Source organism: Lagopus muta, chromosome 7 (genome assembly GCF_023343835.1).
Source record: "Lagopus muta isolate bLagMut1 chromosome 7, bLagMut1 primary, whole genome shotgun sequence".
NCBI classification, from domain to species: Eukaryota; Metazoa; Chordata; class Aves; order Galliformes; family Phasianidae; genus Lagopus; species Lagopus muta.
Window position 1 is genome coordinate 9,000,884 of NC_064439.1, and position 12,625 is coordinate 9,013,508.

Sequence of the window (12,625 nt, forward strand, 5' to 3'; positions counted from 1 at the left end):
AGTAATACAAACCAACCCTTGGCTCATTGAGTGAAAAAGAAATCATCATGCAAACCATCAGCAAGCAAAGGTCAGAGGTCGTTAGAGGCTCAGAAAAGGGGTTTCCCACATTGTCCCTGCAGCAGAGTCACAGTTTCCAATGATCACTTTTGTGACTATGCAACTGGGCTCATATTACTAGCTGCAACATCACAAAAATGACACTGGCAACCGCTAATTAGCTGGCAAAATAAGAATTTGTCCATTTTTAAAGTGAGCAGTGTTAGTAAATGCCATTGCACACAGCAAGAAGTGATAGCATAATAGATATATAGTTTAAGCAAAGCCCTCACATGTGATGCTAATTATTTTTTAGCTTAGCAGTCCCTCTTTATAGTGTAAATGTGCTCCCTCTGGGCCCAAGAAATATTTAATTACACATATCAGTGCATGACTAACAAGCTAGTCCAGAGCAATAATGATTGGTCTATTGTTCAAAATGAAATTAGGACTCCAGAAGCATTTAAAACTGACCAGTGGTTTCTGCACTAGCCTCACCTCTCAGGGACTGTCTTTTGTACAGATTTTTGAGATATGTAAAATAATCTCTTTTTGGCAATTTATACCTGCATTATGAAAGTATGATAGATTATTTCCCAAGGTTTAATGTGTCTGCTAGATTCTAAAACACTGATACATAGCAAGAGAAAGGTAAGCTTTCCGTCAAAGAGGCTTGCAAAATTTACGTGAATAAAGATTGTAAGGTCCATATTTCCACAGACTCTGGGCAAGGTAATTTTGGGAATCCAATTTTTCTTGGTGATGAATTATAAAAAATAGAGGGTTGGTTATGTATATGCTTAATTTCATATATGTATGTGAATATATAAATATACACACATATCCATATATATATACAAACACACTGAATGCACATAGAAACATAGATTAAAGGAAATGAGAGCAGCCCCTTCCAAGCACCACCTTACTGCGAGTATGGCAGCGCTGCCAGACATTTATTCTGTGGGCTTTATGACTCAGCTGTTGTAATCCAGCAGAGCTTGTACTTTAAATAGGAAGCTTCAGGTGCAAACATGTATTGTATAAATGAATGCCAAATACATTCCCTTTTTTGTCCTTAAAAACCAGCAACATCAGATGACCAAGAAAACTGAGATTCTTTGACCAGTCATTGTGCATGCCAAAATTCCTTTTCAGAAGGAATTTTACTATGCATTCTGTATTATGAGTTCATTATACAAAATCTGCACGTTGCAAATGATTACAGTACCCTATGCTGGACTGCAAATACATATTAAATGAACACTCAGAATTCAATTAAATCTTAACAGGTTCATTCCCATATTTGCTTTAAATAATAAGAATAGCAGCTCAGCTACTTCTCTCATCTAGTTATAGTTTTGCTTTTTTAAAGTATTGCTCAACACATCCTCAGCATGGCTCTTTAACCCTTACACGGTATCTCCAACCAGCACTTCCGTGGTGATGCAAACTGAGACACCTAACCCTGCAGTTCACAGATAGATCTTAAGTCTTAAAGACTCAAACAGGAGTTGAGGTGCTCCAAGCTTCAGATGTTCTGGTTGTATAGGCTGATTTATAGTCAAGTGACACCAAATTTCCCACTACCTTCAAAAAGCAGAATCAGACACTGCGTTGAACCAGCGTGGTAGCTTTGCACAGCTTAGCAAAACCCATTTAGCAAAAATTCACTACAGGCAACTTCTTCAATACCACAAGCAAAGGAAAACCAACTTATAAAAATCACATTAAAATCTGTATTTGAACCCAGAAAAGAGAACTTCAGAAAAAATTGTTACAGTTTCAACTCCAACCTATGACTATGCTTCCTTCCTTCTTCCACTATGGTTCTTGCGGTGTGACTGGAGAACGTCCTTATGATCTTACCTAGCCCCAGCTCTCAGTGACTGCTGTACTCCGTCACCTGACTTGCAATGGTTGAGGTGGCTCTGCCTTGAGAATGCTTGCAATACATTAAAAAAAAAAAAAAAAAAAAGACTACTGGTGGATAAATGGTGGCATTTGGCCTTAAATTTTTAAGGGCAAAATTGCACCAGCAGACAGTTGTGCAACCAGGTCCTGCTTGGACATAAACCAGCTTATCACCTCAGGCGCATATCTCAGGCGCATATCTCTGCATCAAAGCTCCAAGCACTGACTGAAGGAAATAAGATTGGACCTTCTGGGCCCTGAGCCCTGTATAATCACTTTGGGGGGTTGTGGATAACATTGTAGCACAGAAAAGAAAATGGGAGATCCCAGAGGCTGCTCATGGATTGACAACCAACTCTTGAAACCTCACAGAGATTCTTTTCATTAGTCATGAGCACACTGCAGTGGATTAGCGGGTACATGCTAACGCCTACACATGGTGTGCTGGGCATGGTTTGCAATCAAGTGAAGATTACTTCTCTCCAATATTTATCACGCACGGCTTTAATTTTCAAATTAAAACTTAGACACAGCAGACATGAGGGAAGGTGACAAGTTTTCACAGTTTTGCCTTTGTCTGTATTTTAAAGCCATACTGACTTTCTTTAAAATCCTAGAGGGCATGCTTTGACAACATTTTCATCTGCTTTCTCCAATTTCCCCTTTTCTTCAACCAAAGAAAGTCCAGAGGCCTCACAAGCAAACACTACCATGGTAATGCATTATTGCCATGTGACTCCAGCGTGATTTTCTCCTTAAGCGTGCTCATACAATGCACTCTGTTTGTGAGATGCCTGCAATAAGGATCATAGGAGAGCCACACGGAAGGCCTGGAAGTTCCAGACGCCTAAATACTTGGAAAACAAAGAAGTACAGAAGCACTGAAGAGCTGTACAAAGAGAAGAAGGCAGCAATCTCTAAATGGGAACTGAGCATATCTATTCGTGAGGCAATAGCAAAAATCAATCCATTGCAGATTTTTATGTTAGTTTATCATTGCAGCATCACAAGGGCTGAGGACGCCCTCCCAAAAGAGAATTATCAGTATTACAATTAGTTCAAGTTTAGTTTCTCAGATTTGAATTGTCTTAAATAAATTTCCATACTTTGTGCTTTACCTGCGGAAATCCAGCAGCGATCTTGTGGAAGCAGGAACTCTCTGATCATTCCAGCTGAGGAAATGGAACTGTGTCACCGTGCGGGTCTCATTTGTCTGCAGGTTCTTCAGGTAGAAGCTCCTCACCAGGAAATCCTCGCACCAGATGTGCTCAGAGACAAGGTTTACCTGCACCCCGGAAAACAAATGGAGATCAAGAATTGCAGTTACAAGCCACAACTTCAGAATTGCAGGTGGAAGATGCCCTGGATGAAGGAACTGCAGGAAATTTTATAATCAAATTGAGCATCGCTGTGAAAATAACTTTCTCTAGCAATCCGTTGTGTCAGGAAGGGGTTAGCTGCCTCTGCTATCTCGTTGGGAACACTAAAAAAATATGCTGATAGTTTTAATGTGAAAGGAAAAAACACGAAATTGAAACCTGACACTGTATGAATGCAAAAGGCACTGCCTAAAAATACACCAGCCTGCCAGATGCTGTGCACACAGAAATGCCCACCGTGCATTGCTCAGCCCACCAGAGCGGTCTTAGAAATCTCACAGTGGAATTCATGTGAGAAGTTAAAAGTCAAATTTTCACCTATGTAGAAAAATAAGCATAAAAACAGAACTTATTTTCAGAGCTGGGTCTTCTCAGAAAGGAAGCTTTTTCACTTGTTAGTTTAAATAGCAATAGTCCTTGATATTTTCCTATTTGTATTTGGCACTATGGTGTTATTTTCTTCCTCTGCTCAGCCAGACAGCTGGAAAAACACGACAGCCATTGTCAAGGCTACATTTCAACAAAACTGATGACACAGTATTTTGGGCTAGCAATGTATAGCAGAAAATAAAAATGTATATTCATTGTTGTGACTGAGGCAAATGGTAAAGATAGATAGCATTAATTATGAAAGCTATATGGATGCTTTTCTACAAACATACACATATGGCTTTCCTAAGGCATAATTCACTAGTTCTAAAAATACTATTAGTCCTATAAAAAATAAATATACATTTCTGTATATCAACCACTTGCAAGACTGTTTTAAAGACAAAAAAAATCATTGTCCTTACTCCCCTGTAACTCAGTTCACGATGTTAGTAGGTGCAAGCCACCAGGCAATTAAAACCACCCAAATTTCTGGCAAATCTACGACTACTCGAAGACAAACCGAGGCTACTTAAGATGTACAGGTTAGACCAGATGAAACGGCATTTTGCCCCATATGAAATGAAGCCATGCTCTTCCTGTCCCGCTTACACCCAGTGCTTTGTCTCAGTACCTCGTAGATGTGGTAGAGGTTTGACCCTTCGTCGGGCCAGTAGTGGTAGCACTGCTTGACTCCGCTTTCCGTGAGGGGTGTCAGCATGACAATAACGACACAGCCGTTCTCCCAGACCATCTGCAGACAAAGAAAGACACCATAGCCACACTGTGACTGCCTAATTACTGCGTGACATGTATAATTACTGCACTCAGACACACAATCAAAATTTATTCCATTCACAGGAAATTTATTTCATTTTCATTAGACACTTTTACTCTGCAGCTGCTTTCAAATCCCTGAATAAACTGGCACCATATTTTGCAGGCATCCATGAAATATTAAAGAATTTCCAATGATTTCAATTCACGTCTTCTGTAAATTCTCTCCTTGTTCCTGGTATTGCGTTCAAATGCTTTTCTACCAAACTTTTAGATCCACAAAGGAAGCACTGAACAATGCTTGCAAAACATGCAGCTCCTTGGTGTTTGATGCTGAATACCCAAAGAGCACAGATATGCCATTAGCAGTGTGTTGACCTGCTAAAGTCCCATTTGCTGAAACCTGTGTGTCCTCATCCCTGATTCTTCTCAGTTTCCCACACAGCCAAAGCTACAGAACTGCTGCATTGCTGAAAGAGGCATAAGAGGCACAAAAGTTGCACTTCAGCAATAATAACGAAATAAGCAAAGGGCAAGGGAAAAAAATAAATTGACCAAATATCTTCTTCCAAAAACTTTTCAAATGGAGAAATCATCCTTTCACACAATTGGAAAAGAATTATTGCGAATGTGGAAATACTTTCTTCTTCATTCATCCTTTTGTTTCTTCCTGTTCCCTCCTTCCTATTTTTTTTTCCTATCTTTTTCTTTCAACCTCTCCCCTTTTTCCTAACCCTTTCCTTCCCTTCTTACATTTCTTCTTTTTTTTCTTTCTCTCCCAGCAACACGAGGGAAGCCCAAGCCATGCTGCAGACAGTGCCCTCTCAGACACAGGTACAGCACGAATGAAGGGGAGCTGCATCTTCACCATCAGCATGATCTCAATAACTCAGACTAGCCACAGAGCAGAGCACAGGAATCTCAGTGGAAGGAGTTGTGGCTGCCTCACACCAACAGCAGAACAAGATGCTCTGGTCTGGCGCATCTCTGTTCCAAACACAGCCCATGGCTGAACAAAAAGGCTCCTAGGAATTAATACCAAGCAGCATAATCACTAAAAACTGTTATTATTATGCTGTACATTGATGTTATATTTGCATACAACTTTCATTGTCTTTTTGCTCGCATATGAAATTACTGAATGAAGAGTAAACGGCTCTTTTTGTGAAGGGTTATGTTTATTTCACAGAAATATTTATAAGCGACTGTATTGACATGTAAATTTTGTAAACAAAAAAGGCCTTTGTCTAAACTGTGCAAAGATGAGATGATACATTCAATTCAAGGATTATTTTTTTTAATTACATATCAAATAAAAAGGTTTCCTATTCATGGATAATGATGTTGTCCTTTTCTTTTAAGAATAGCTTGAATATATAGAAACAAATAACATTTTTTCTTGCTTATTTTTTCCCCATTTTGTAACATAATGGAAACAACTTTTAAAAACAGCTTAGAATCACTTGGAAGAAACTGATGTAGGGTTTGCACAGAATAGGCCTATTTATGATTTTGGAGAGAACCACATGAAAAAAAATTGCAGTTGAATACAAGGAATAAAAGTAATCTTAATTCTCTTTTCCTTCCCCTTGGAAAGATTTTAAAACGCAAAATATCCATATAATCCATCCTCCCACCCTCCTGCTAAAAACTGACAGCACTGCAAGAACTGCAAAATACTTCAAACTGATGGACAACTTATTTTACAGACTGACGTGGATTCATCAGTTGTATTTTCTTTTGTCTCTGCGTTCCTTTTGGGTCACAGCTGGCAACCTTCACTGTATGTAAGGAAAACGATACAGATTTCATTCATTCTGTTGTAGTTTCACCTTTTTCGAGTCAGCAATCAGACTACAATCAGAATTCAAAACATGTATCTTACTTTAAAACTAGCCCCACTAAATCAGTACTTTCATCACATAACAATTTAATGTGCCTCTAGAAGGTATAGAAGCTCATTGAAGCCATTACGAAAATGAGGAGAAACACAGTTTTTATGAGTGTAATAAAAATACAATGATCTAGACCATAAACTAATCATCGAGCACTCTGCTTGTGCCACCCAAGTGTAACATTATAGAAGCCCACTTGCTTAGAGAGGAATCCTTACAGTTTGGCAGCCCTGCTCATTGGTTCAAAGACACAGCATTTCATTAGACAGGGGCTGTCTGCATCTCTGAAGATTTCATTAAGCATAAATCTAAATGAAAGTTAATTTAAACAAACAATTTGAAAGTTACTCTGGAGTATAATATTTTTTTTTCAGTCATAGAGTGAAAATGTCAAAGTCAAACCTACTAAATCAAGGAGGTAACACAATCTAGTGGCAACATGCCTGTTTCAAGCAATTGTCAGTGCACCCTGTGCTTATCATTGAGATGGGACATTCAGCAAGACTCACAGGCTATGACTAGAGCACTACTGCTCTTTTTTTCTCCTTAATAACTTAAATATTCAATCATTAGGTGGTTACCCAGATTGCTTTTTAAATGAAGCAGATGAGGGATGAGCAAAAGGCAGCTCACAGAGTTTCACAGTCTGTTGCTCCATTTGTAGCTCGGTGATGGACTCAGGAACAGCTCCCACCACCCAGCATTCAGCTGTGCTTTAGATGGTGTGGATATGGCCATGTGCTAGAAAGTGGCCCTAGTGACTGGTGCCATGGGCAGGTAGCATAGCCTCAGGCCATATAACATTCCACAAGCTCTGGGAAGTGCCTCTGGTTACCAAAGGGAAATTTCAACTGGATCCAAACAAGGAAGGATGTTCCACTGCAAATTCACAATAATTTACGTAGTTCTGAACTTTGTATGACTGCACAATTTACAGGAAGCCACTTCATGCAATATAAGAATACAGAGAATGTAAGGTTCTCACAGCCAGAGCCGAGGCTTTTCTTTTTAGCTATCTGTGTGGAGCCTTGCAAAATTAAGTCTTAGACTCTTAAGTGTTAATTACTGCTAGGCAAAGAACCATATTAAAAATAAATAAATAAATAATCAAACATTAGATTGCTTAGCACAGTTAGTTTTAAGTTTGTAATTTACAGTAAGACTTGAGAGGAGAAGAAATGTTGAATAGAGACTTCTCAGAGTTTTAATACAAACACTTTGCTGAAAAAACGGAGTAATTTTGTGTGACTTGCCTACCTTCAGCCTACATGCTATGTTAAGTATCCCTAATGAGGTTCTGCTGTACACATCATTCTCAAAACATTTCTCAGACAAGAAAAATGCCATCCCTTCCCATTTATTGCAAATTAAAGGCTGAATCCTGCAGCCCAAAGACGAGCAGTAAGCACATTTGACATCTGCAGGATCCCCTGTTGACGAAACCTACCACGTGTAGAGACCCCACGCTGCGGCTATGCAGCGTGCCAGTCCCACACAAAGGACTTCTGCATTGGGAGGAATTAAGTTTAGTATAAACTGCAAAGGAGCACCAAATAGCTTTTCCAAATGTCAGGAGAATCACTGGTACAACCACCACAAATTCAATAAAACGCCAGCTTTTGAAAGTTAGTATGTTTTAAAATTGTGTTCGTTTGTAAATTAGATGGCTAATATGAACTCTTTTTTTAATTCAGAAACTTGATCACTTTGAAGCTTCAATTTATAATGATAGATCCAACCCAAATCCTCTTTTTTTTTAGCCATTTTCTTTCTTATTTTAGTGATGGGGAAATGACCAGATATGTGTTCCATTCAGACACTGTTCTTTTGGCCAGGACTAGTGGAAAAGGCCTCTACAATGCAATGATTTAAAGTAGAAAATAACTGGGATAATCAACTAAATCGAGTCTGTTAATTAAAAATAACCTTTTAAGCACACCAGTTGCGTTTTGAAAGAGATTTCCAGTATCAGTCTTTTAACTCCCCAAATAGTTGATCACTGCAGCTGTTTGGATAAACAAGCAAACAAAAACCAAATCATTTCTAATGATGATAAAAAATTAACATGGATAAAAACAATTCCTAAAACAACAACAAAGTAATGTATTAAACCTTACATGAATAGATTACGTACATCCTCTACACATCTCCACTGTGATTTCTTTCAGGTTCTCCACTAAAAATAGGAAACGTGTTGTGGAAAATGGTATTTATTGAATATTTTAAAACCAAGACCTGCTGTCCATTTACGAATCCATAGGTGTGCCAAACAGCTCAGTAGATCTGTAGTTTTAACAATTAGCTGTCAATAATCTATGTTTAATTAAAAATTGCAGTTTGAAAGGCATTTTAAAACATGAAGTGAATGCAAATTGCTCCATATACCACCTGTGCTACATTTCTGCTGTTGCAGCAACACTTGTTCGGAAACCATTGAGGAGGGCAAACTCAAGCTGGCTGCGTGTTGCAGTAACTCCTGCTGTGCCCAAGAAACATGAACTACTCTTCTTCTTCTTCACAGGAGATTGATAACTCGAGCTTTATGAGTAAACGATTTAAGTATTTAAATACTTCCTTTATTATTGCACTGCTGACAAAACCACCCTAAAGAGGGACAGTCTCACAGAACTGCCAGGAATTAACTTTTCACTTCAGCATCTGAGAGACGGAATATAAAAATGAAAGGGACAGAATTTTTGAAAGGACCACTTCTAAGTACTTCCTCTGACCTGAGCCGTAATTAGAAGTGAGCATGGTAAGCTCACACAGCTGTACTGAATGCTTATGGAATTCCTAATGCTGTATTTTATTTCACGTAGCTTGATAAGTTACCAGAGCTCTAGGGGCTACTGTTCTGTGCCTCTCTCTCCCTTACTGTTTTTCTCTTATTAAATTAAAATATGCATATTTTACACAATGAATTACTCTGTGTCTTTTCATGCGCTCTTCTTTCTGAAGGTGAAAACTGAGTAGACATGGAGAAAGTCCCTTCCCAGGCAAGGAAAATAAAACTTTGGAGCCAAAACTGCTTGAAAGCAGAATGTTCTGCACAGAAGAACAAAATACCAAAAAATAATTTAGTCTCTAAATTAATTTCAGTGCTCCAAATACATGCTGAACTGGGAGCATCTAAACCAGCAGTGAGAGCAGGAGAGGGTCTGCTGCAGTTGTGCTTACTTAACCCACAGGCCCAGAACACAGATTTTGCAAGGAGAAACATTAAGCTACAACCACATGGACTTCTGACCATGGGGATTTTCCCTTGGAGATCCTGATGAGTAATCCTTTTTCACGGGAAACAATCACCAGACACTACTTTCTTTTTGTTTTTTCTGAACTTCAAAACTGGAAGGGAAAAGCTAGTATTGGCAAAAAGACACACAGATTTATCATATCTTCAAGACTGCAATTCAAGGACTGTGTTCTTAACATGCTGGTATGATCTGGGAGGAAAACGACAATCAAATTTTGAACTCTGACAATATTCTCTTGAATATGAAAATACTATAAAAATAATTTTAAACTAAGAAATGCAGACTGGGGCAATGAAAAGCAAATGAACTCCATGGGCTCAAATCAGGGCTTTGGTCTTGGGACTCTTTCTGCACTTCACATTTAATAGCCATGCAATAAAAATAGAAAATAATCAAAAGAGCAGCTGAATATCCCAACCACAGCAGCATAAACCTTTGTTTCAGCTAGTAGTAGCTGCTTGTCTTTAAAAAGAAGAGTGAAGTATAGTCTCAATTTCAGTAATATTTCATGTATTAGCCAACAGTAGAGGAAATATGTAATGAATGTAATGAAAAGCATGGGTTTGATTCAGAACATGTAGGTGAATGTTCTTTTTTCTTCCTGGAAGTATATCCTAACCTGAAACGGTCAACACCTGCATTCTGTCCTGGTTCTATGATGAACTCAGAGCTGTTCACACGTGATTCCATCACTGCCAGATCTCCAGAGGGAAGACTCTGGGAGAACGATCTATCCTGAGCTACGCACCTTTTCAGGTAAAAGATTGGGAATTTTCTGGTCCAAACAAGTGTTTATTTAATCTTACGGCTTATTGTTGTAGGTGCTTTTAACCTTATTGCTTCTCTGCAAAATCAGGAAAGTCGTATTTCTCTATTCCTTTCACGGAGGTTTATGGTGTTCGTATACTCTGCTGATTACATTGGTCATGGATACAGGAAATCACAAAAAGGCAACAAATACTTATGTAAATAAGCATCATATCTGATTTGATTTTCCAAGGAAATAAAGAGGCATACAGTAGGCTGCTTGGCAGGGACTGCCTCATCCCTCTCACTGTTTCCCCTACTGTGGTGAAATAAAATCAAAAAGAAGTGAAAGTGCGCTTCTCCCCAGAAAGGGGAAGGGCAGATGTTGGCAGATTTATGAAAGCAAGGCACAACGTGGGACACTAGCAATTCCAAAAGGAGAATAAGACTGTATTACCCAGAACAGAAAAGATAGAAAAGGCCTCCTACAGAAATCTCCATTTGGAGGCCATGAACTTTAGCAGACATGCAATTTATAGAACTGGTGTAATTAAGAACAATATTTTTTTTCAGTCAGCTCTAAATACCCAAACTCCTAGGACTGTTTCTTGCGTATTATCCCTGGTTCAGAATACTTCAAAATTTAAGGCATGTACTTCATGTCAAATACTTCATGGAATTATAACCCAGCACACACGGAAAATAATAAAATTTTATGCCTCCAGAATTATTCACAACATGGAACTCCTGCTGCGAAAACTTGTTATAGATCAGAAATGTTCTACATCCTCTTTCTTTTGAATTATGTTCAAAGAGATGTTGAATTTTCATAGTGCTATGTGAAAGAGCTGAGTGAAGTCTCACTGAAGCTGCTGGACAAAATCATCACCTTTCATTCAAGATAAATGCAAGAAACAAGCAAACTCTTTTAAGAAGCTTGATAACTGAAATTACAGAAGTTATCATCAAAAACAAATGAAATAGGAAGCATATGGACCTGTGAGTTTTTCCAGAAACTGATATGCTTAATGCAGAGAGAGCCATTAATAAAGGCAAGATTAATCAAGATAAGATGGAAGAACATGTAAAAGGAATAAAGAAACCACGGCACGGCTGACAAACTAGTATTGTGGTCCTGGTATAAGAAAAGCCAAAAGAAAGGTTGGAGCCAAACACTGGGTGAATGAGGTTTGGAAAAAAAGAATTCATTTGATTCTGCCTCTATTTATTTCTGTTCAAAGAAATAAAACTCTGTACTTCTTTTGTAAATAAAATGGAACTGTATCAAAGCAAAAACCTGTCCTGATGATGAATTCTCTTTCCAGCTGAGAAGAAAACAACACACAGACCCGGCAAATTGTTTAACCACTCAGGTAAAAATGGATTAAAACCGTGTGAGAAGAGTCATCCTGTCTTCAAGAAATGGAACTGTCAGGTGGAATTCCCACTGAACCAAAATACAATCAATGAATGAGGTATATCTCAGAAATAGTAATTGGTAAAGAGAGATGAAATCAAGACCAGATGAAATTAAAAGAAGGCCTAAATCAGCTGGAGGCTTTTCAAAATTAATTAAGTAGTGGCTGGAAAATTTCCAGAACAGTCTAAGAGATGACATGCAGGCAGAGATGAAATCTCTGCTTGAGCTACAAACACAGGGAATCCAGACAGATTAGGAAGCCTTGTGGCAAAACAGATCAATGAGGTGACTGACAACACATCTGCTGCAGGCTAGAAAGTTTTCAAAGAAAAAGGTAAATCAGGGAAGTTAGAACTAACTTGGGTCTTGCTGGCTGACAGGAGCTGTGGTAATGATGTAAGGAGCTGCAGAAGTAGACTGGAGGGAACTCTGATACCTGGAAGTGGCTTTGCATCATCAGAAAAGCCACAGTAAGACTTTTTTTTTAGCATTATTCTTCTTATGACCTCAAGTTGATTTGAAAAACATTTGAAAATAATCCCCATACAGCAGTGTGGGGGTATCTCCAGCTCAAAGACTGCTTCTTTGAAATAATAACTTCCATTAAGCAAATCTCTCTCCAGCTAACTTTAAAATCCAAATTTTACAGAACAGAAACACGCTCAGAAAATGCTACGTCTGATCAGCAGCTCTAGTGGCTGAAGTGAGATGGTACTAAGGAACAATACTTGCTCTTCTTCCGTATCTTACCAAAAATAATATTTAAAAAAAATAAAATAAAATAGTGAGAAGATTGAAACTTGTCCTCTTTCAGCCTCATAGGGTACTAGG

General features: G+C 38.5%; 1 protein-coding gene across 5 annotated transcripts in view; it reads right to left on the bottom strand.

Moving 5' to 3' along the window:
• The window catches only part of PTPRN2 (protein tyrosine phosphatase receptor type N2), a 617,090-nt gene that overhangs the window by 26,009 nt on the left and 578,456 nt on the right, over positions 1–12,625 (bottom strand). For 4 of the 5 annotated variants that reach the window (XM_048951018.1, XM_048951017.1, XM_048951019.1 and 1 more), the window contains exons 18-19: positions 4,336–4,455; positions 3,072–3,238 (exon numbers count right to left, since the gene is read on the bottom strand). In XM_048951018.1, the coding sequence (XP_048806975.1) occupies positions 3,072–3,238; positions 4,336–4,455 (287 nt within the window). Of the gene's footprint in view, positions 1–3,071; positions 3,239–4,335; positions 4,456–5,622; positions 6,260–12,625 lie in introns of those variants that run through there. The other variant, XM_048951022.1, reaches the window with a different exon arrangement.